This window comes from Patiria miniata, unplaced genomic scaffold (genome assembly GCF_015706575.1).
Source record: "Patiria miniata isolate m_02_andy unplaced genomic scaffold, ASM1570657v1 HiC_scaffold_20, whole genome shotgun sequence".
Lineage (NCBI taxonomy): Eukaryota > Metazoa > Echinodermata > Asteroidea > Valvatida > Asterinidae > Patiria > Patiria miniata.
Window position 1 is genome coordinate 22,845,001 of NW_024037059.1, and position 24,624 is coordinate 22,869,624.

At 41.0% G+C, this 24,624-nt stretch overlaps 1 protein-coding gene across 1 annotated transcript; it reads left to right on the forward strand.

The window, feature by feature from the left end:
* Window positions 1-3,189: 3,189 nt before the first annotated feature.
* LOC119728240 (U6 snRNA-associated Sm-like protein LSm4) lies at window positions 3,190-15,731 on the forward strand. Its single transcript, XM_038200395.1, has 4 exons — window positions 3,190-3,278; window positions 3,375-3,416; window positions 12,574-12,672; window positions 15,537-15,731. Exons 1-4 carry the CDS (start codon window positions 3,276-3,278, stop codon window positions 15,714-15,716), a joined length of 324 nt encoding a protein of 107 aa, XP_038056323.1. The 5' UTR covers window positions 3,190-3,275; the 3' UTR covers window positions 15,717-15,731.
* The last annotated feature ends 8,893 nt before the right edge of the window (window positions 15,732-24,624 follow it).

The following is a 24,624-nucleotide window of genomic DNA, read 5'->3' on the forward strand; positions in this document are numbered from 1 at the left end:
TAAGTGGCTTAGAAGCACGATATTGGTAGATATAGACCTTTCTGCGCTTGGTTGGCAAACTGCATTTTTGCTTCAAAACTATGGAAGGTCCAACACTGCAAAAATGAAGAAGAGTTATTACAGATCACCAAAATATTATTTGATACTTGAAAATACAACATTTTCAACAAAGCTACAAATAATTCCTACATATGCCTTTTTACTATGTGTTGATGGCGTTATGAAGACTTTTTTTTTTGAAAAATATGTTGCCAACTACGGCTTCAATTGTTGCGCTTACAGCAGCCCATACAAAATGGAGCCAATGTTTACAAACAGAAGATAGGCCTATAGGTTTTCAATGGCGGCCATCTTTAAAATCAAAGATGGCCACTGCAATATATGTGGACAAATTAACCATTTAGCACTAACCGAAATGGTTCAGTTGCGTTCTTTGACCCTGAAAATATCATGTTTAGACACTAAGATTAATGTTTAGTGACTTAAAGATGTAATACATGTAGTTTTCAATGCCGGCGGCCATCTTCAAAAATAAGATGGCAACAATACTGTATCTGGACAAACAAACCATTTGATACTATCCCAAATGGTACAGTTGCATTCCTTGACCCTGAAAATGTATGTTTAGACACCAAAACTTTACTCCTATGGCTTAGAAGATGAGATATGGGTAAAAATAGGTTTTCAATGGCAGCCATCTTTAAAATCCAAGATGGCCGCCATATTGTTATTGGATAAGTTGGTTCCTATCAAAAATTGAAAGCTAAGGCAATAAGGAGCATGTACGGAAAATTTGGCGCTTCTTCTTTTTACCACTCAGCCGCTGGAGGGGTATTGTCATCGCCTACGGCGTCCGTCCGTCCGTCCGGACGTCTGGCTTGTCCGTCTGGGCAGCGCAGCTCAGTTTCCAGATGATAACTAGTTACAAATGTTGTTTGGGATTGTAACTTCAGAAGGGGCTTGCCCTTGGGAGTGTTCAAGTTGGGATTGGTTTGGGGGTAAGGTCAAGGTCACCATCGTGAGTTAAATGTTTATGGTTTCCGAATGATAACTTGAGTAGAAATGAGATTTTGGTGTCTAATGACTTCGGTAGGGGGTTGACCTTGGGTACAGTCTAGTTGGGGTTTGTTGGGGGTCAAAAGGTCCAAGGCCAAGGTCACGGTGGTGAGTTTAATGCACATGGTTTCTGGATGATATCTTGAGTTATAAATGACATTTTGGTTTGTAACTTCAGTAGGGAGCTGGACTTGGGGCCAGGCAAGTCTGGGTTGGTTTGGGGTCAAAAGTCAAGGTCACATTGCTGAGGTTAAATGTTAATGGTTTCTGGGTGATAATTTGACTCCTGAGGGTTTTCAACAGCAACGCTGTTATTTAATTTGGCCATTTCTGACCTGTTTCATTAGATTTGAATTTGGATTTATTACTCTGCAGGGTGCCAGCCAGACCCCCCAAAACACGGACCTATTAACCCTCGGGCCTAAAACAGCGGAGGGAAGAATCTGATCCCCTGTACATTTTCTCGGATAAGCAACGCCTGGTGTGTTATTTTCGCACCGAGGCTTCCTGAGTTTTCCACTTATGATGTCTCGAGCATGACGATTTGGCTCCAACTGAATTTCTTGAAACTGGAAAGGACCATTCCTGCAAAAATGTCAAATTTTCGAACGGAGTGTCTTAGAGAAATTCAAGGACACTAGTAGTAAATTACACAACCGGCCCGTTTCGATTGAAATAAGATTTTCCAGTTGTATCTAGCACAGACGTTTTTATAAGCACTGAAGCACACTGAAACATTGGACCGCAGAAGTCCACCCCCGTGACCGTGAGAAGGTAGGAAACAAAGCGGCTCTTTTATTCAACTTAAAAGTAGTAATGCAGTGACGATTCACCTGAAATGCACAAGTATGCGTAAATTACGTACATTATCATGTAATAAGTGGTTTTTATTGAATTCAGCGACCCTAAAACATGGGTCTATAGACACCCCTCATAGGCGTGGACGTAGTCCTGCGAAGTATGGAGACAACTAATTCAACTTACTTAACTTTACTTTATTTGCATCTCATGGTAATTAAAAAATATACATAAAATTGTAAATATTTACGGTAGGGTCTATGTTGTAACAATTCAGATAAAATAACAATGAATTAGTACCAGGAGATGCAGGGACCTAATTCCAGGAGATGCAGGGACCCACAAAAGCGGTAAAGTAATTAAATTTAATTAAATACAAGGCCAAATAAATTTTTAAAAACATGGTTAACGTCCCCGCCCGCTTCCTTTTGGAGGCCCCTCTTTTTTTTTAAATTTTAATATTTTTTTTTAGAAAAAAAACCAAAATGATAAATTTTAAACAGTGACATCATTTTGGCCTCTTTGTCTTGCATCTAGCCGATATAAGGCTGGTATGTCATTTTCCGAGTCCAAGTGGCGACCATTAAAAAAAACCTGGCGGCCATCTTGAAAAATAGCTGGGTAGGACGGCCATTTTGGAAAAAAGGGCCTCCTTCCTTTTTTTTCAAAAAAGGCAGGACGCTAAACATGTTTTTTTTTATTTGGCCTAAAGATAAAGGGCTCAATAGACTGAGACAATGACGATATTAAAGGAGTGGCATTATGCATGCTTAAAGCATTATGGCTAGATGGATAAACTGATGAAAAAGACGACGAATTTAACCCCAAAAATGACTGTGAGTATTGAAAAAAAAATGAAAATTAATATGAAGGTAATCTGCATATTTTTGCACATAGGCCTAATTATGTGTAAGTACTCTCGGGCTATAGTTCTGGCTAATTGAAATAAGTGATCCTATTTGGGTTACTGATTTCAATTAATCGTAGTCTAAAAAAAATGACATCCCTATTGACAGGTTTGGATGCGGGCGGCGTAAGTATTGGCCTTAATCGATTTTTTTTTTTAAATGCTCAAGGGTGACGAGGCATTTAGATGGTCTGAAGAAGATGATCACAAAAATGCAAAAGCATTTTGTGCGAACCTCAATGCAATGCACTGTTGACCGGAGTTAATATTTTTCGTACTGGGCCGGCCCGGCCTACTTATATTATATCGATAGTGGGACGATACGTGGAAAAACTGTTCCTAGCTCGGCGCGGCCGGCCGCGACGCCGTCGACGCGCGCCGCCGCCGCCGCCATGTCTATGGTCGCCGATGGTCGGTCGCCGCCGACCGGTGGATCTAGCGCCCTCAAGCGGCGTACTGATTAGCAAGCTTCCATAAAATATCCGCGCAAGTTTCTACTTTATTTTGAAGAAACATGGTGAGTAGGCTTATTGTACGGTAGATTTGCAAAACAAAGTGATGTTTTCGAAAATGTTGAAGTTTATAAATCTTTATTTGTTCCCTTTGCTTTTAGTTACCGCTGTCACTCCTGAGAACGGCTCAAAACCACCCTATGGTAAGTAACGCAGGGGCTATCGTAGTCCGAAAATTTGGGACTCGCATTACTCAATTTACTGTGTTATTGAAAACATGCAATTAATAAGAAAATAGAGTGGCACCTAAAGCAACCAGTCCAGCACAGCTTCAGTACTGCATCAATCAGCCATGCCAAAAGAATTTAAGAAACGTGGCATGAAGCGGGAACTAGTCTCGATTTACTACGCATTTCTCCATAGATAGTAGTATTACTATTAAGCTAGCTCTACTGAGCATGCTGAGTGGAGCATTGAATTACGGGTACCCCTCCATACAAACGCTCCACCGATTTGCCATACTTTGGTAGCACCATACACGGTCGTCATGACGGTATGCATTTTGTGTAGCTGGAGTTACCCAGCCCTTAGCCCGACTGCGTCTGGCCGTACAGTACTATCGCAAGCTCTGTAGTACGGCCAGACGCCCGATGCTTCCACAGAGACTGAATTTTGTTGGCCGCCGATGTAGCGATTTTGCTACATCTTTCGATCGCGATTATCTTTTCATCCAGGACACAAATTTCCAAAGTTAAGGTTTGTAGTCGTAGAGCAACTCATACCTTTTCGAAAAAACGTTATTTGGTCTCAATATTTTCATCCATCTGGCCACAAGACGAATTTCAGTCATCAGATTCCACAAATATCGTCCTCCATGCGATCCCCCATGCGATTTCAAAATGGCGGCCGCGCTGTAATGTATGCAATATGCAGGCGCGCCCGCGCAAACTCATGAATATGCATAAACAGTCTGTGACGTATGACCGTACGGCCCCGCTGCACGCACGTCCAAACACACGAGGTCATACGTCACAGACTAATTATGCATATTCATGAGTTTGCGCGGGCGCGCCTGCATATTGCATACATTACAGCGCGGCCGCCATTTTGAAATCGCATGGGGGATCGCATGGGGGACGATATTTGTGGAATCTGATGACTGATTTTCGTCTTGTGGCCAGATGGATGAAAATATTGAGACCAAAGAACGTTTTTTCGAAAAGGTATGAGTTGCTCTACGACTACAAACCTTAACTTTGGAAATTTGTGTCCTGGATGAAAAGATAATCGCGATCGAAAGATGTAGCAAAATCGCTACATCGGCGGCCAACAAAATTCAGTCTCTGTGGAAGCATCGGGCGTCTGGCCGTACTACAGAGCTTGCGATAGTACTGTACGGCCAGACGCAGTCGGGCTACCCAGCCCTGAGTTTTATCATTGGGTTGTCTATAAGGGCTGGAGCGAATTTTTCTCGTAACTTGTAGTAGGCCCCCTATTGGCAAAATTTTTTGGAAAATGTTCAATTTTGTCCCTGTTACACACTAATTGCAACTGCAACTCACCCCAAACTTGCCTGGAATAACCATTACACAGGTCCTTGAAGTAAAAAACGATCCACGATGAAGATTCAGCCTACAATTGCAGTGAAAACAGGAGGAATAACCGCTAACTTGACAACCTTGCTGGATTGGCCAGGACCGCAATTGGTTTGTGCACAAAAAAAATTGTGCACAATGAATGGCGGTCGATTAACAGGCACAGAGAGCGATCGCTGTCAACTACTCGTTTTGCCGGCTGCGCTGGCTGTTGGCGCATGACGTCACGCGGAAGCGTAACACCCGATGACTGTTTAATGCACTAATATAAGGTTTACCACTCGCATCACAGCTTTGGTACTGGAACCGCAACCAATAGTGCATGTTCAAGAAACAAATGTTCAAGAAAATGCAATCTTTTTGCGTACATTTTCCCATAGGGACCGAGCTGGTTACGGACCGAGTTGGTTACGGACCGAGTTGGTCACAAATTACATTGTTACCATTGGCGTGCCACATTGAAAGGCAATCACCATGATCACTACTAGCGCGCCCTACGTTTGTGTGTCGGGAAATGGTCGGGCATTGTCACTTAATACCCACGTCTTGGGTGGGGCAGCCCGGGAGGGGAGGGGTGGGGGAAACAATTGATAGGCGCATTAGCCTGACTGCCTCTGGCCGTACACAGTCATGACAGTACTATCGCTAGACCAGGTTGGACTCCGTTGTGGACATTCAACAGAGTCAGGGTATGAACCTCTGCTGCCATTGCAAAAAAAATTCTCAAACCTTTTTTTTAAATTTTTACCTGATGGAGGAAGCTGAAATTTTGTTTACCATATTCCTTGGTATTCCTTACCGGAAATGAACCGCAATTCCATTTTCATGCTTTCGTTGAAAACACTTCCAGTACGAACTCCCTGTGTGAAGATTACGCTCGCGCGTGCATGCACACTAGTCCGAGTAACTTGGACCCAACTTATCGCCTTTTCAACATTTGGACATGGTCTGGCGATTAGTAGGGTCCAAGCTAATCCTTATATGCCGAGCAACACAATTCTGTCATTGACCCCAAAACCCAGCATTTTCCCCCAAAAACATCAGATTTCACCCTCAAAATGGCCTACAAATTACTAGATACGCCACCTGAGGTACAAGTAGACATCGATGATTAAGATGGTTGTACTGAAGTTTACTTACGATCCGGATGAAACGTGAAATTTCCCGTACAATTCCGACAGCTCCCCTTGTGATCGTGAACACGTTAAATTTCTGCCTCGTGTTAGAATTGCGATGTGGTCTTCATGTTCATGCGATGGTCCCCGTATCCTGAGTGCGATTCCGTTACCGAGCGCCAGAGTTGTAATGACTCCAGTCAATGACTCGACTCGAGTCCGACTCGAGTCACATTTTTTGGCGACTCGACTCGACTCGAGTCCCGACGGGTAAATGACTCGACTCGACTCGAGTCACTGCGAGCAAATGACTCGACTCGACTCGAGTCCCTCATCAGAATGACTCGACTCGACTCGAGGAAGGCTAATAAGACTCGAGTCCCAAAATAAAAGCAAAACTTACTTGCGAAAAATATTTGCAATGACTTACGCTGCGCCGTTCGCGTTGCCAGGTTTTGTTCACGTCACGTTAATGTTCGCGAATAATGTACGTTTATATACAGCGGCAGTCTGTTTCCTTCCTCCATAATGAAACAACAAACATACACCGTGTCGCGGACTCCCACCTTGTGGTTCTATTGCATGTAATGCTAAACCCGGAACCAGACTTAAAACGCATTTCTCAATCCGTGATTTCATCATTGGTTTCGGGCGATTTTGAAGTTCTTGGTGGAACACTGGCTAAATTCATGTCCCGATTTCACACACAAAAATGGATACGGACGGGCCCACCTTAAATAATCAGAAACAGTTTTGTATAATGCAATTAGGTTTTAACGTTGTCAGCGATCAGCGAACAACAAAATCTAGACCCGAAGCCAAACCAGTTATAAGACCAAAGTTTCACATCTTCTTATCTGTGACGTGAGCTAGCAATGGAAACTGTTGGTTGGGTACCATACAGCATACTTCATGTCTTTGGATTTCCGTAATAGACTGGTGCCTTGTATTCTTTCTCTCTTGCGTTTGTTGCTTTTTATTGTAATTAAGTGTTCAAATATTTGTGACTCGAATTGACTCGAGCTAAATACTTGACTCGACTCGACTCGACCACACTCTGTGACTCGACTCGACTCGACTCAACCTTGTTGACCTAATGACTCGACTCGACTCGAGTCACTTCTTTAAAATGACTCGACTCGACTCGAGTCACAAAAATCAGTGACTCGTTACAACTCTGCCGAGCGTGTGCGATGCATAGATTATGATAATGAGTAGACTGGATCACGTTTGTAAACACAAGGGCATTTCGAACCATAATAGGGAGTCGGGAACTAGGGCAGATTTTATGGACGGAAACCAGTTCAAGCTAGTTCCGGACTCCCTTTTTATCGTTCGAAATGCACTTGCGTTTACAAATGTGATCCAGTCTACTCATTATCATAATCGATGCATCGCACGCGCTCGGTAACGGAATCGCACTCGAGATACGGGGACCATCGAATGTACGTTGGGCATGAAGACCACATCGTGTCGTTCAATCATTAACATGAGTCGGAAATTAAACGTGTTCATGATTGCGAGGGGAGCTCTCAGAATTGAACGGGAAATTTCACTTTTCATCCGGATCATAAGTACACTTTAGTACAACTATCTTAATCATTGATGTCCACTTGTACCTCAGGTGGCAAATCTAGTAGGCCATTTTGAGGGTGAAATCTGATGTTTTTGTTGAGCAATGTTGGGTTTTTGGGTCAATGACAGAATTGACTATTGCCAGACCATATCCGAATGTTAAAAAGGCGATAAGTTGGTTCCAAGTTACTCGAACTACATGCACACCTAGCACGCTGCCACCCCGGCAGCAAACAGCACGCCTGGTATGTCTTCACATGGGGAGTTCTTACTGAAAATGTTTTCAACGAAAGTGTAGAACTTGCGGTTTATTTTCGGTAAACACGTCGCCCACGGACATATTTGCCTTTTCTGAACCCAGTGTATGCACAATTCTGGACACAAGGAATATGTAAATGATATTTCAGCTTCCTCCATCAGCTTAAAATATGAAAAAAATGTTTTAGAATTGTTTTCGCCATGGTAGTAGAATTAATACCCTGGACATAGTTCGAGTAACTAGGACTCTAGGAATCGCCTTTTTTAACATTGGGACATGGTCGGGCGATAGTAGAGTCCTAGGTACATAGCCTTATTGCGTTACTAATAACTCTTTTGACCTTTTCACTCGTACCCCCAATCAAAATCTTCAGATTTCACCCCAAGAATTGGAAATACAAATGGTGGTGGTTAAGTTAACATACCTAATTTGGGAAACATCCTTGTCACACATGCCTTGGTTGAGGCTGCCATTTTAGTTCAGGAAAAGCATCAGACAGACCAATCACAGGGCACTTTGATTGGTCACCTGGATTGGTGACCAAACAAAGTGCCCTGTGATTGGTCAGGTGACAAATCAAAGTGCCCTGTGATTGGTCTGTCTGATGCTTGCCAGGAAATAGTCTAGCCAGCCATTTAAAAGTCTACTTTTCCTGAATTCAAAATGGCAGCCTCAAACAAGCATGTGTGACAAGGATGTTTCCCGAATCGAAGGTGAAATTTCTCTTTTCTTCCAAAAGGTATGTAAACCTAACCACTACCATTTGTATTTCCAATTCCCACTGAAGCCTACAGGGTCGCATAAGGCAATTTGAAGACTATTTTGGGGTAAATGGTCAAAAAGAGTTATTAGTAACGCAATAAGGCTATGTACCTAGGAGTCTACTATCGCCCGACCATGTCCAAATGTTAAAAAGACCCTGGACATCAGTCGTAATGCAATGAAGACGTCGTCCTGGGCTATACTTTATTACTATCACAAGCTCTGTAGTATGGCCAGATGGCATACTCCCCTAAACGCTAAACTCTGATGTAGCGATTTTGCTACCGACTTTGATCGAAATTATCTTCTCATCCAGGACAGAAATATTTAAAGTTAAGGTTCCTAGTCGTAAAGGAACTCATGCTTTTTGTAGCCCTCCGTAAATTAAGGCAACATTTGGAATATTTACACCTGGTACCAACTTTATTTTTGCATTTAGACTGCGTATGCAGTTCATTTATGCTTAAAAAAACACTCAACTTGTTAACAATTAAAAAAATAATACGCAAGTGTGTAACTCTCCAGTTTCGTGTCATTTCTTGGTCCTTTTTGGCATCCTTTGTGTGTAACTCAATTGCGCCATGTTCTAACTGAACAATGCTCTCCCGCACTACACAGGGATCATTCACCTGTCAGTCACGCGGCGCGCCGCATGCCCCGTAGTCTTGGCCCAAGACCAGCTTTGTGTCGCCGATAGCGCCCTCTACCTTTGATATCATTTGGCTGCGTTTGCCAGCGCGCACGCACGCTGGCACCAACTGCACATAGACGAAAGTGTGCACGTGCTTTACGTTAGCGTTTGTTTTTGTATGTGGTGTCTGGGTTAAAAACAGAGTCAATACGTCGCAGCGAGTGCATGGCATGAGTTACGAAAACACGATTTATTTAGTTAAACTGTTACGATCAAATCGAAACAACATGCAGTATCACATTTCATATCAATATGAACAAATTGGAAAGGAGATGGGTACTTTCGAGAAGGCGTGGACGAATGATCGCAAAAACACGTACTGCACGTTGTGAATGAACAACACCAAGTACACGATTAAAGTCCTTTACTAGCCAATTGTGGTATCGAATCAGGATACAAGAAGAAAGTGGGGAAATGAGGTTGGAAATAAAGTAAGCACTGGGGACGAGGTTGCGTCCCAAATTTTTCCTCTATGCGATTTCAAAATGGCGTCTGCGTTGAAATGTATTCATTATTTGGGCGCGCTTGGGCAAGATTATGAATATGCATTGTTCAGTTCATGACCTCGTGTTTGTATGGCCAGCGGCGCCGCGTGCCTGAATGTCATGAACTGCAATACATATTCATAATCTTGCCCAAGCGTGCCCGAATAATGCATACATTACAACGCAGCACCATTTTGTAATGGCATGAAGGAACAATTCAGGACGATATTCGTGGGAGATGATGACTGAAAGTCATCTTTTAGTTAGACGGATAAAGATTTTTGGATAAAAGCACATTTTTTTTTCTCGAAAAGGTATTAGTTCCTCTACGACTAGGAACCTTAACTTTGGATATTTCTGTCCTGGACGAGAAGATAATCTCGATCAAAATCAGTAGCAAAATCGCTACATCAGAGTTTAGCGTTTAGGGGAGCATAGGCTGTCTGGCCGTACTACAGAGCTTGCGATAGTACTGTATGGCCAGATGCAGTCAGGCTAACATCGAGTCAACTCGACCGTTTGCTTTCTCTACCGTTGGCTCGAGTCAACTCCAACGGGAGTAATTGCAGAATACACTCACAACTGACTTTTTCCAAATGACTAAATGAGTATTGCTCCGTCCTTACAAACAATCTCAGCTTAAAATCACTCATACAGGTTGATATATCTCTCTTCTTTCATAAAATGGCAACAAATTTGCAAAAACATACCTCAATTTAAAAAAAAAGAAAAGAAATGGGCAGCATGATTAACTGGATGACTTTCCACGGGCACGCCATTTTGAAAAAAACAATTGTCAATTTTTTGACTTTGTGTTTTGGAATAGTACTGGCTTCTCTTGACTTGTAAATCAATAAACACTGCCATCTTTTGACTGGATAAGAAAGGAAAGCCTACTGTTCGCTCGTGCCCCCCGCCCTGCGAACAGGACGCTGGGATAGGTTGATGAATTCACGCTCTGATTGGATCGATTTTGCTTGAACTGTGACCTGCAAGTCATCACGGCCACGACCCTGTAAGGTTCTAAACGGCCGTTGAGACTGAGTCATCACTCTTTTGTTTCCATTCATAACTGCTTCTTTTCATTAAGTGTAATAATGTAGGAAAATCTGTAAAACTTATCTGTTTTGTAAATGTTCAATTCTCGTCACTTGCTTAGGTTCCGTTTCGAATTCACAATGGGTGAAATTGCGTATTATGCGACACTCAAAATTTGTCCACATGGTCGGCAATGTGTGCATTTCTATGAGATTGTTTTCGGATAGCATTTGCGCACATTTGCTAACTGCGGTCTTAAACAGTTGCAGCCAGATGTGTTTATACATAGGTCATGATAAGTTACCCAGAATGTCATCCCCACTTCCTTCACAAGATTCTGTGAACCCCAAAACTTCCTCAAAAATTCAAAACCCTACCCTTTATCTACATATATGACATACCTGCACGTTGCATCGCGGTGATCGCCATCTTTATTTTCCTTTTGCATTTTGTTGTCTTCGTCTTTGTTTTACCCCAAAATTTCCCTCACAAAAAATCAAAACCCTGTCCTCTTGATCCACAACACTCTTGTTGGTTTTAAATGTCGCTTCAACTAGTTTGGTACTCTAAGTTCAATAACCTAACTACAAAATCGCCAATAAAAAGACTTAGCTGGCAAGCATAACTTATTTGTAATGCTTTGCACTGTACGTGAACATGTACAGTACGTGTGCATGTACAGTATGTGTTGCACACGCGGAAAGCATATAACATAGGTGCCGGAGGGGGGGGGGAGTCTTGAAACCACTGCATATGCCAGGCAGGGGGAGGGGGGGGGGTCTAAAAAGTCTTTAAAAAGATTTTAAAATCCTGCGTTGATAGACAAATTACCTGCATCGAGAATTTCACTTTCTCACTTAACAATCTTTCCAAAAGGCAACCCTGACTTACCAATATCTCTTTAAAATTGGGATTGGGAAAATTTGGGAACAATGGTTTTTAGGACCTCGAGCCAACTATTTTTACAAAAAGCAGAGTTTTGACTCAAAAACATCGGAATTCTGACCCAATGAACATGCACGGATAACCTGCTGCAGACCCAGGTGAGGTATGGTGAATTTAGTCAAATCAACTTAAACAACATGTAGCAGGGGAAACGTATCAATCAGGTTTCACGTGTGCAGCATGCGGTGACCAAACCTCAAATTCGCACTAATGAACCATAGACTTGTTATTCCATTCGTTTAATGAAAACCCTAACCCCTATGCTAATCGGAAATTTGTTATTAGAGCTGGGGGGAAATGTACGTGTTTCGATGTGGGAGATAAAATGGTCCGATAAAATGACTGTATCCAAACCAGTTATACATGAAGCACAGGAGCAACTCGGATGAGAACACAATCTAGTACATGTAAGAAGTCTTACCATTGGGACGTTGCAGTCCTTTAATGGTCAGAACATTGAGGAATATACCGTGGTGTGTATATGAGCTCCAATAATCTCCAATTACATTTTACTTAAGTTTGATTTAATTATATGCATGTGTATCCATTTTTGAGTCATCTGTTTTTCAGTTTAAGTCTTATTTTATGTTTTAACCCTCCCTTTGCTTAAGAGGTCACCAATGGTCAAAATTTTCTTCCTCACCTCCTGGCATACTGTGTACAAACCAATGGGGGTCTTGACCAATATTGACCCAAATAATAAGCAGGCTGACAATGCATGTTACCATAGGAGGGTTAATGTTTTTAATTGTCTCAAACGTTTTCTAACCCTTTTATATGTAAACTTTGACTTTGATGTTGTATCTAAATTGCATGTAATCCAACCAATCCAATGAAAGAAATAAAAAAGTTTTGCAGGATATTGAAGATATTTGGGATATCAATTTGCTTACAGCTAGTGGAGTTGAAGAATGGGGAGACGTACAATGGACATCTGGTTGCATGCGACAACTGGATGAACATCAACCTCAGGGAAGTCATTTGCACATCAAGGGTAAGTCAGTGTGGTAGTCAACCCGGTAACACTACGGGGCATAGGTGTTCACTCGTGAATCAATTGGCTGGGCTGCAAGGTACTGAGGAATATCAATGAATCTTATGCCCCTATCACACAGTGCCATTCTATCGCCCTGTGCTTGATTCGATGGTCAGGACCAATTTTTTTAAAATTAAAACGTGACTAGGACGCGGGAAATTAAAAAATTGCGGCTCCAGCCTTGAATCCCAGACCATAATCTGTGTGTGCCCCACCTCACCCCGTCCTCGTCCAGTGCAAGCCGTTCTCAGGCAGTTCTATTCAAGACAAATGTGGCTCACACTCCCCTCCCCACCCCACCCCGTCCTCGTCCCATCCAAGCCCTTAGCATCAAGTCTATCACATGCTTATTCTGTGCTAGCAATGGGCGGAAGTCTGGGTAGGCACTGTGTAAGCACTAATGATGTGCATCGCGTCGGGTCGACCAGGCCAAACTGACCCGAAACATTGGAGATGTACACCGAATCCGAACCGAAACCGATCTTAACTCCCTCAAACCAACCAAACCCGACCCGACAAAAGATAAGGTAAAACCAACCTGATCCAACCTGACCTGAAAAAACCTGGAAAAAAAACCGAATACCTGGCTTGGACAAAGTCAGCACTTTTTTGTGCCTGCCCTTACCCACGTGGCATGAATTCTTTTGCAAAACCATCGTCTCTCTCTCTGTCATTGATCGAGAGTAACTCCGCTTATTAATTAAATGCATGGTCACCACGCGGTATCATGAAAACTGTTACAATCTATCTTTTTCACTGTCAGTCCCGATCCGACTAGAGAAATTATACCATGGGAACTTGATAGTGCGCTCGGCGGCCACACCACGCAATGGGCTGCGGTCACAGTGACTGTCAATAATATTGCATCACCTGAATTTCTCAACTGTTTTGGTTTATTTCGGTTTATTTCGTTTTTTTTTCAAAAGATGGCTAAACCGACCCGACCCAAAAATGTAAATGCAAAACCGAAACCAACCCGACCCGACTGAAAAGATGGACAAACCGACCCAATTAACCGACCCGAAGTCGGTGTTGGTTTGGGTCGGCCTGGGTCGGTTTCGGGTCAGGTTTGCACATCATTAGTAAGCACGGCATAGACGTTGGAGACTCGTGAGTGAAAGACGGTCCTGATGCACCTCCGTGCATGCAGTTCTCACAGTGATGCTCCCGACTTCCTTCCCGTCGGCCCCACGTCCAGACCGTTCCAGTTAAGTCCACGCTCAACCTTGCAGCGTTCTTACCCCATTGTGAATAGGACGGGAGAGTCTCCTGTTTGTTTTGAACATGCTCAAAACAGTCGGGGCACTTTGCTGTTCTGTCAGGACCTTCCAGTGTCTATCACGACCTATGCAGTTCCCCGCTAGTCCCCAACACGAGCTTACCGTTCAGAGCAGTTGCCGTCAAGTCCTTGTCCAGTTTTGCCAACTTTTATGGTCGTGACACCATCAGGATGCCAGAACGGCACTGTGTGACAGAGGCTTCAGCAAATGGCTGGCACCCCCATAGAGATACATTGTATTACGTACTTGTACACCATTTTGTTTATAGGTAAGTACTGGCTAGTCTGTTGGGGAATACCTAAATGTGACTTGGGTAAGTGTACCATCCCAAATTGCCTCCTGTCTCACCCAATCTTCTATCCAAACTTGCCTCAGAATGACGATGCTTTTAATTTAAAAAAGAAAACATCGTCAGAGGTGCAAAAGCTGATTTTTCTAACAATTGTTCACCCTAAATCTAAAAATAAAGTCTGTATTGAGAGCACAATTTTAATCCCTTTGATCAGTCGTTACTGAACAGTTTCCATGGTAGAAACACATAAGCAAGCTCTGATTGGAGTATTTTATGGATGGAAATACGTCTACGCATTAACCTATGCCATAGTGAAACTGCATGTACGTACTTATTGCACCAGAGCTTGCTAGGGTGTGCATCGGAAACCAGGGTACCCGAGTACCCAACAGTGGATATCAGGAACCGGTTCTAGATTATGGGATCGGGTAACCGTAACCAACTTTTACTTACAAACTGCACAGACAATCAAAAAGAAACCTCTTCAATGCCATTTTTTGGCGTGGTTGTTAAAAAGCATGATTTGTTGAATAGAAATTTAAAAGCATGATTTTTATGAATAGATTTTATGAATTTTAATACCTCCAAACCTTCTTGGGGATCTGTCTGTCGACCCTGGCTGCTGCCCTGGCCTATTTTCAGATTTGTTGGCCAATGTCCACAAGCATGTTGCATCTCTGAATAATAAGTACTTAGGAATACACTAAAAAGATGGATGAAAACATTTCATTGTTTGGTGTTAACCAATTGAATGAACAGTACACTTAACCAACAATGTAAATCTTATGTATAACAATAATAAAATATAAGTAGGCCTACTTGCAAGATGCACTGTCCGTGCCATAAACAAATTTGATTTTTTTTTTACTTCTTTTTTTCATCTTAACTGTTTTATATTAAAGTAATATAAAAAAGGACATTGATTTTGGGTTGCATTGTGCTCAAACAGAGCTGCCTCATGAGTGGACTGGTTCCTTGTCCTTAAATTATTGATATTGATCAAGGGTGAAAAGCAGTACAGCATACCTTGCAAGAACTGAATCATTGTAAACAGTTAAAGAAAGTAATTGGGGGGGATCATGAATCTCGTCCAAAAATGAATTACCTTTACATTGCTTAAAAAATTAATAAGAGAGTGTAGATTTGAGCTCATCCAGTTTGGAAATATGCTGCAGGTATTATAATTTGTCTCAAAACGGACTTGAAAACACATGAACATAATGTGCATTCCGTGTTTTTGACCAACACAGGATGGAGACAGATTCTGGAGAATGCCAGAATGCTATATAAGAGGAAGCACTATTAAATATCTACGCATTCCTGATGAGGTGATAGACATGGTTAAAGAGGAGGTGGTTGCAAAAGGGCGTGGTAGGGGTGGATCTCAACAAAGAGGGCGTGGTAGGGGAGGACCAGGAAGAGGAGGTTAGTACACATTGACATCAACACCCCCCCCCAAAAAAAAAAATAATTAGATAAATATCTGTATTGTAGAGGGAAGTAATATCTGTATTTTAGGAAGGACATTTTATCTTGATGAATGTTTATATTCTGATTTTTACAGAACAGTAATAAGGCCAATGTTTGTCATTTCTTGTCAAAGGGGGAGGGTTTGTAATTGGTGCTGTAGTATGACTCACCTTTTGAACTCATTTTTGCATTTTTTGGCCTTTCCGAGACCAAACACACTCTAGAAATACTTCCCAAGTAGGCATTAAATAGTGCCCTCTGTGGTTACACATTAAAGGTCTTCACTTGTCCAGTTTCACTCAGAATTTTAACCAGTGCTGAAAAGGCAAGTTTGTTGTTGTAAGCATTATGGCCTCATCAAAATGTGTGACATTCTTGAAATGCCCAAACAAAATTGTTCCCCATGCTGCGCTCTAAGCTTAGTTGAGAGTATCATATTGCCCGAGGCCTCTGATATTAACTCTACTAGAGGAAGGAAGTTAAGACCATGCATTTGTTTAGCACTGTGATCCATGGGTGGTCACTCATAATTGGTGATTGATGGATATGGAGTATTATGACAACCTGGCCTTGTCATATTTTAATGGAATGGTCTATAGTCATTTTAGATCATAAGGTAAGGGGTAGCAAATGTAAACATTAGAACTTCAACTTTTTTTATTGCAGGGTATCATTTTAAATAGAAATTGTGCTAAGCAGTCATGTTAATTGTAATTTATTTTACATAACAGTGGCTTGTCATTTCTGTAGCATTTTACCTGAACATAGTTGTAGCTCTGCATACTGATGAAATTTAGGTTGCTAAGCTGTTTCCTGGGTGGAATAACAAATTATTAGCTTCTTTTTTAGAAGAGAATTTGACATAAAGCAATGAAGACTCTTAATACGTTTCTTTGTTCTGTAAATACATGCACACCAGAGAAATAAAGATTAATGCATGACTTACATGTACTTGACAAGACATGAGAAAGGAGAGAACAGTTGAGTAATTAACCAGTTCACGTCAGATACATGCAAAGGTTTTGCGATATTCAGAATGGATGACGTATAAACACACAATGAGCGAGGCCGGAAATATCTGTCAGCGACCCGCTCGCAGCGAGCGAGGCCAGAAATATCAGGCTGTGCTACCCGCAGATGACGGCCTGAACCTGTCTGACATTGAGGTTTGTGAAAAACAATCCCGCGCCAGGGTCCGGTCATGTCAAAATAATCCTGGCGTGAACTGGTTAACAAAATCTTCAAGCGACAATTGTGTGTGCCTGCCCACTCAAAAGTGCAATTGGCCCACCTTGCTAACTTAATCGGCCACCTTAAAAAAAATTTTTTAATTAAGGCGTAACTTTGTTTCCGATAATCACACTTTTTATTTCTTTTAATTCATTGTGTCCAGTGGGAAACATTTCAGGCTGATATCCACTCAGTCTCACTGTATGTGATCTCTGGTGCACTCTGCTGGTAAACTTTGCAGCTGGTTCATTATTTTCAAAAATGCAGCATTATAATCTATTTAGATATCTTAGGGGTGATTATATGTTATTGAACTGCATGATAACAGTGGATTTACAGGTTTATTTACAAAGCGTGGTCCTGTCAGTCAAGGCTAAACCAATTTGCAGGAGTCTGGCAGTGTTGTTGCCTTATTCTTTAGTTCTTGGTGTTACAGGGCTTATAGTAAATATAGTCACCAGAATTAAGGGGGAAAGCTATGGGAATCTTCTTTTATGAGTTATTTTGAGTTATATTGGAATGCAACTTATATACATGTACATGTATGACTGAATCTATGGAAAATTTGGCTTGTTAACGAGGAAATGTTAACAAGAGTTCAGCTTAGGCTAGGGTAATTTTGACATTAAGGGAAAATTCCTAATTTTACTTCCTGATGCTGTGCTGCACATATCTTTTCAGCTCAGTAATTTTATTGTCTCACCTAAATGAAGTTTTGGGAGACATTAATCAGTCCTACATTCTATATTCCCATAGACCCGTATGACCGTACACAAAAGAGCTACTTGTGGGGTCCTCGTACAAAGGCAATGGTACTCCACAAGTGAAATCTCTAGAAAAAGGGATAAAAGAGCAACAATGCAAGTATCCCAGAACTCCCATCCACTGGAACGTCTGTAGCCCCGTATTTATGTTAAAGTTTATTTGAATTGCTCTCATATCCTAAATATTCGCCTGAATTCCATCAAACTTGGACACGAGCATCATTGAGTACATGTAGCAAAGATAATGTGGGATATATTTCAGGTCAAAGATCATAGGTCAGTGAGGTTAATAATGATTTAATTCACAGTTTTATAGGAAAATTACATTGTACATGCTTTCATGGATTTTGATGAAACTTAGATGCACTGACCCTTGGGTGGGAAGACGCAATACTGAGGTCAAAGGTCATATAGGGGTCATTAGAGGTCATTGTTCAAATATGCTTTAAATGGTTGTGTGCAGAATTTGATGGATTTTAATTTCACTTGGATGGAGTGGTCCTTGGGTGGGGGTTCATTACAACTCTTTTAAAATTGGAGGTCAAAGGTCATCTAGGGGTCGTTTGAGGGAGGTCGTTTTAAAATGCATAAAATTTGACTTTTTTTAAGAATACAAAACATATGTAGGGATTGTCCGCGGAAAAAGGCGACATGCGATCCGCGGATCACTTGTTAAACAAACTGACGTATTACAACATGAGATTATTATTAATGTAGGCTTAAAATACATTGGCATTACTTTGATAAGCTTTCCCCATGAAACGTAATTAATATAGATATTGCATCTAAACCAATCACGCTTTGTTTATTATAAACATTTAGCTATGCTCGGTAAGAGAGAAAAAGGTCTTTCTGGCTGTTGCTTTGGTTCATATCGTTGAGTCTTTCCTGTGTCTATCAAGTCAAGCTACATGATTGTGACACCTTAATCCCTCAGTGTGGTAGCCAGGAGCAGAGCTGTCACTTTCAGGGCTTCCAAACTTGTGAACTTGACATGTGTCGCTTTGTGAAGGTTAGATACGACATGTTCATGTATTTTTCAACACAGCTACTTTCTTTTAAATATTTTGAAATTGTGTTCATGTCCATTTATCTAGTTGGTCTAATATCCATAATTATTCAAACCCCTCCCCCCCCCCCAAAAAAAAATGGGCTTGGGTATACACTGCCTGAAGCTCATGCCTTACATTGTAATTTATCAAATTATCAAGCATTGATAATTATTGCAATGAAGAATGCAGAATAGTATTTGCAAATGTCGTTTGTAAGTAATAACCCAAAGACTACAAGGGGAAAATAATGGGGACAGCAACTTAGTATTTGCACCAAATTGAACCTCGTACTTTTTAAAACATATCTTTAGCTCAGTCTAACCATGGAGAAATGTCTCCATAGTCTAACCAATTAACCACTGTGTTTTGGGACTCTCAAAGTAACTTTATTATTTAACTACAAACCACTGAAGATGATTGAAGATTACAGTGATTAATAAACCTAAGTCATCATTTTCAGAACCATGTAATATTGTAAAGATGCACATGGTATCAAGGTAGACTTGTTACAAATTGCCATGGTTGTGAAATAAAATGAAGAATGATCTACATGTATACCAAAATAACAGTTGATAAGATGAGATTGATTGTATAAATGTTGCCTTTGTTGAATTCATGAGAGGAAATGCTGTGTAGGTTTTGGTTATTGTCTCACTATAGATGGCCGTAAATTCAGGGTTACAACCACTCGACTGTGGTTGGAATACATCATTAGTGTAAGTAAGTGTTCAGATAGACTACAAGAAAGCTGTTTTATTTTTATTTTAATAAGTAAAGGTGATAAGGACACTAAGTATTCAGAAAACACACCTGCAAGAAACCTGTGTGACTTTAAACAAAGTAAAGGTAATAAGAAAAGTAAGTGCCAAGAGAATAAACTTGATAATTGATTGTTCTACTATTCGATCAATGGTAAATAATCCAGGGTCACCATAACTAAAATTATGGTGACAGTTACATGTACATGTACATTCCTTTTAGATTTTAACATGGATTTATTTTTAGCATCTGTCTAGTTTTAGCATTGATTTATTTTTAAAAAGAAAAAGAAAAGTAAAACAAACAAAAGAACAGCAATCATGCCATACCTGCAAACTTGTGACTTAAGATATAAATTTATAACTTATACGCATAAGTGCCCCTTTAGTTGGTGTGCTACTACTGTAGTGTCTAGTCACTCAACTTTAATCACTGACCTTGCCAAGCTGGCAAACAGCACAGGGGTCCTGCACTTAAACCAGCCAGCTTAATGGGAGGTACAGCCCACTTCCTCAAGTTTCAAAGTGAGTTCTGATTGGCCTGCTGTGATGGTAATCTTAAGAAATGAGCCAGACTTGATGTGATAGGTGGATATTGATTGGCTAGCCTGGGGAAGACCAACACCAACAATGGCATGTATGGTTTGATGTGGAATCTTATTTCACTTGTCAACAAAGTCATTGTACTTGTCTATTACTTTTGTAATTTTGAAGTTGTGAAATGATATAGAGGCTGTTTTTCTTCGCTTTTTCATTGTAAAACTATTATTTGCTTCATCTTCTTGGTGATCTTGGGCTTGTATCGTATGTCATTGACTTCATGTAAGTTTATAATGTATCCGTTCATCTTTAAATATATGTTAAGTTTCTTTATATATTTATCGACTTATCGTTGTATTTTCCATGCTAAAATCAATCTTGGCCATCAGTAGATTGTGATATATCCATGTACATGTATATCTTGTGGTAAAATCTTTCTTACATGTACTGTATGTTCTCCTACACTTCTACGTGCGGTCCAACTCCAAAAGGGAAAAAAGTGCAGGATTTGAAGGTGTTGTTTGGGTGTACATGTACCGGTATGTGTTTTGGTCAGTACTGGAATATGGGGACATTTTCTATTTTCGTTGAAATTCTGAGTGAGTTTTGGGGATTTTCAAGAGTCCTACCACGGCTATGGCCCCACAAGACCTGTCATACAAACAGTGTGTGGTCCCGATAAGTACAGAACAAGTGTGTGCTTTCTTCCATGGTGGGGTGCAACATAGAGCAAGTATATGAACTAGTCATTTCATCCAACATGTCTTCATACCTGCCTGTACTTAAGGTCAACCTCAGCAGTCATTAGTCACCAGTAGGCCACCGGCGTAGCTCACACAATCTCCATCCTACCTAGGCTATCTGTCTTATGTTGCCTCCCATTTCATGGCTTTTCTCTCTCTATTGGCCTCCCATGGAACCCTCCCAGGATCTGTTTTGGTATCTCCCAGGCATACAAGCTCCTTTTCTCCTAGGCATTACCAAATTAACCTGGCCGCTCCTTGCACCTGTGGAGACCAGACATTTCAGCCATGGCTGTCCAACAGCGCTGCCTGCTGGCTGGCTGTGTTCAAATTTCCTTTCTTAGTTTTTGCCACCCTTGGTCCAGCTGCTTGCAATCTGCAGCAGGAAACCTGACTCGGTTGTCATTTGGGCTGGTAAGATTCCCAAGTGTCTTGGCACTCTAAGGTACGATTTCTCTACTCGCACCGGTTGGGGGTTGTTAATGCAGGGGAAAGTTCTTTAACCAAATGGTTTGTTGAAGAATTTGGTATCTTCATTGGGAAGTGGTGGATATATCATGTCATTTGGGATGAGTGTTTATGACAGGTTCATTAGGAGGATGTCATTTTGGATCAAGAGGTTTACAGTCCTCTCAGTGAATGAGAAATATAAACAACTGGGTTGATGTGAAACATGTCCAAGAAAATGCAGCATTTAAAGTGTTACCACACAAAAAGAAAGACAAACTGATGTGTGTACATAAGCCCAGATTCTAAAAATGCAGAACGGTATCTCTGTCCAAGATTAAAGAAGAACCTCAGATATTTCAAATTCACTCCTGACATTTTGTTTCAATTTTACAAATTCGGGGTAATTCTTTATCTTTTATATTTCTAACTATGTTTTCCCAAACTTAACTGACAATGTTTTCCCAAACTGGCTATGTTTTCCCAAACATACTATGTTTTTTTTTCAACTGCATGTGCATTTCCACAGAGAGGGCCCATAATAGCTCACCTGTACCGCTGAGGTACGGTAGCATCCAGTTTTAGAGAGGGGATATCTTTCTCTTGATCAGTGTACGTTTCTCTCTTTTTTGTAAGATTTTCATGAGAATTTTAAACTCAGTGGTATAACTATAATAAATAAGAAAATATTATATGCCAAATGATTGTTTTCCGCATAAGAGAATAATATGATGGAATATCAAACGGCCAGCCAGGAATGAGCTTTTGACCCCACGAGGAATGAGATTTGCTCTATGTTGTAAAGCCTTCACCACACACAGAAATGTTTCTGCACAATAAAGCTGTATGGTGTAACATGAATATTCATTAGTCTCCTGATTCTTAACCAATCGGACTGCTCTGTCCAAATCTGGTAGCAAGTGCCATACATTTTACTCCTATAGTATCGCGTGTGTGGTTTACTCAATATCTCATGTACCAAGTTGTATGGAGATACTTGTCAAGGGACCCAGGCGCGGATCCAGGGGGGGGGGGGGGGGTAGAGGGTACAAAAAAAACCAGCTCTGTCAAAAATTTGTTTTGTCCATAGAAATTCATAAAACAACTAGAGATGTCAAATCACAGTTTCAAACTTTTATGAAAGAAAAGGGTAAATTGTAAGAGATACCGGTACTGTATGAGATAGCACACAACACAAGGGGGTGTATCAGTGTTGTAGTCGAGGCAACAACCTCCGAGGCCGAGACCACAACCTCTGAGGCCACAACCGCGAGGCCAAGGCTAGAGGCCGAGGCCACAACCTCCGAGCCGAGGCCAGCTATTAAAACACGTAATGAAATTTAAATTATTACTGTACCTCATAAATATTCATTTCATTGGTCCATTCCAGCAACTCAACTGTCTGAAAGTTTTTACTATCATCCCACGTCTTCGTACGCACGCATGATGCGCAACAACCAGGGAGGTACTATCACACACCTGGGTCGCAGCCTTAGATTTTGTTCCATTAAAGCTATAGTCCATCATTTGTAATTAGTGCATTTTGTTCGTTTGAAGCAACAAAAGTGTTCAATATCTAATGAAGGATACTGAACAACTTACTTGATGAAGTTTCAGCTCAGCTTCATCTTCATATTCCAAGAAAAACAACATTCTAGGATCTCAATTTAAAATCCAAAGTTGCTAAATCATGTTTCGAATTGTTTTGAATCGCAGCTTTACGCGATGTAGCGCACTGATCCGACGAAGCACCGTTAAGAAGCACCGTTGGAAATGCCTTCTTTCGTTGATTTCTTCAAAATGAGAGCTTGCCAGAAAGAATAATTTCACAGGGAGTTTAGTCCCCTTACTATCTTTTAACTTGTATGTTTTTCAACAATAATTATGCCAGTTACTTTTTTGGATAGCTGCAAATGATGGACTATAGCTTTAAGTACTGTGTTATTTCTTTACCAACGACGCATGTGCTTTACATGCGTACCGTGGAGAACACCAGTGAGGACAGTTGATGTGCCAGTCTATTACGGCATACATCAAAACGGCGACCGGTGGTGTTCGCTTTGCGATTTTAACCGAGGAGCAGAGATGAAACTTTTCCGATTTTAATCGGAAATCCGACTTTTTGAATTTTCCAACGAAATTTCCGATTTTTTTACAATGTGTCCCACAAAATTTGATTTTGTGTAACAATTTTTTCCACAAAATGTCATTTTATTTCAATCATAATTTCGCAGAAAAGTCGATGGAAATGGCACGTTAAAATCATCGCGAACGTAGTTTTAATCTCTTTCACCAGTCGTTATTGGAGTGTTTCAACGGTAGAAACACAGGCCATAACACTAATCGGTGCCTTTTCCGGCTGGACAAAAGGTTAAACATTGACAGGTGACATGGAAAAAACTGTGTCGCACGTGCGTGCATGTACTGTACGCAATGATACCAGCGCACGTACCGCACCGTACCTTCCGCTAGCACACGGCCGGTTGGGAACAGGTAGCCTTGCTTGTAAACGATCCGGTCGATAAAATCATTGTGTTGTGCGATTTGCAATGCTTTAAAAATCATGACGATTATCTGAAGGATAGCGAAGAGAGCATTAGCGAAACATTTCACTGGCATTTGTTGGAAGAGAAAGACGATAATGCCTGATTTTTCCCCACGTACGAATAAGTTGTGTGGTTGAATCATGGACATGATTGAAGCACCATGAACGGTGCCTTGTCTTTCGGACTTTTTCCTTGACTTTCTCAAGTAAGAAGTGAACTTCTTTGTTGATGACTCCATTACTCTAACCGTTTTTCAGGCGTTTTATGCAATGAAAACACTGACCATTTTCTTTATCGCAAAATTTTGTTTGAATCGAAAATAAAGCAGGAGCTGGTGTCCGGAAATTGGGCATGAAGTGTATTGCACATACATGTACATGTATAATGTGTGTAACTGCAGCGCGGCCCAGATTTCGGACAAGTATTTTTGTTCGGCCTATTTTCCGATTTTTTTGCCATATGCCAGTTTCATCTCTGGAGGAGGAAGTGGGTGAAATTTTACACAATAAAAATAAATGCAGCGTTTTGTGTGAATGTTAAAGTTATTAAATGACACAATATTAACTTTCTACAGTCTCCTTAAATTAAAATAATGTTTCACTTTATCCAAATACTGCACGATCAAAAACATGGTGGAATGTACCAATGAAATACCGCAGCTGCCTGATGAATATTTATGAGGTATAGTAAAACAAATACATGTTTTGCGGGGAAATAGTGAAAAGAAATGACCCCTCGGTGTTGGATGATTGGGCCGAGGGAGATAGTCCCAATCATCCAACACCTCG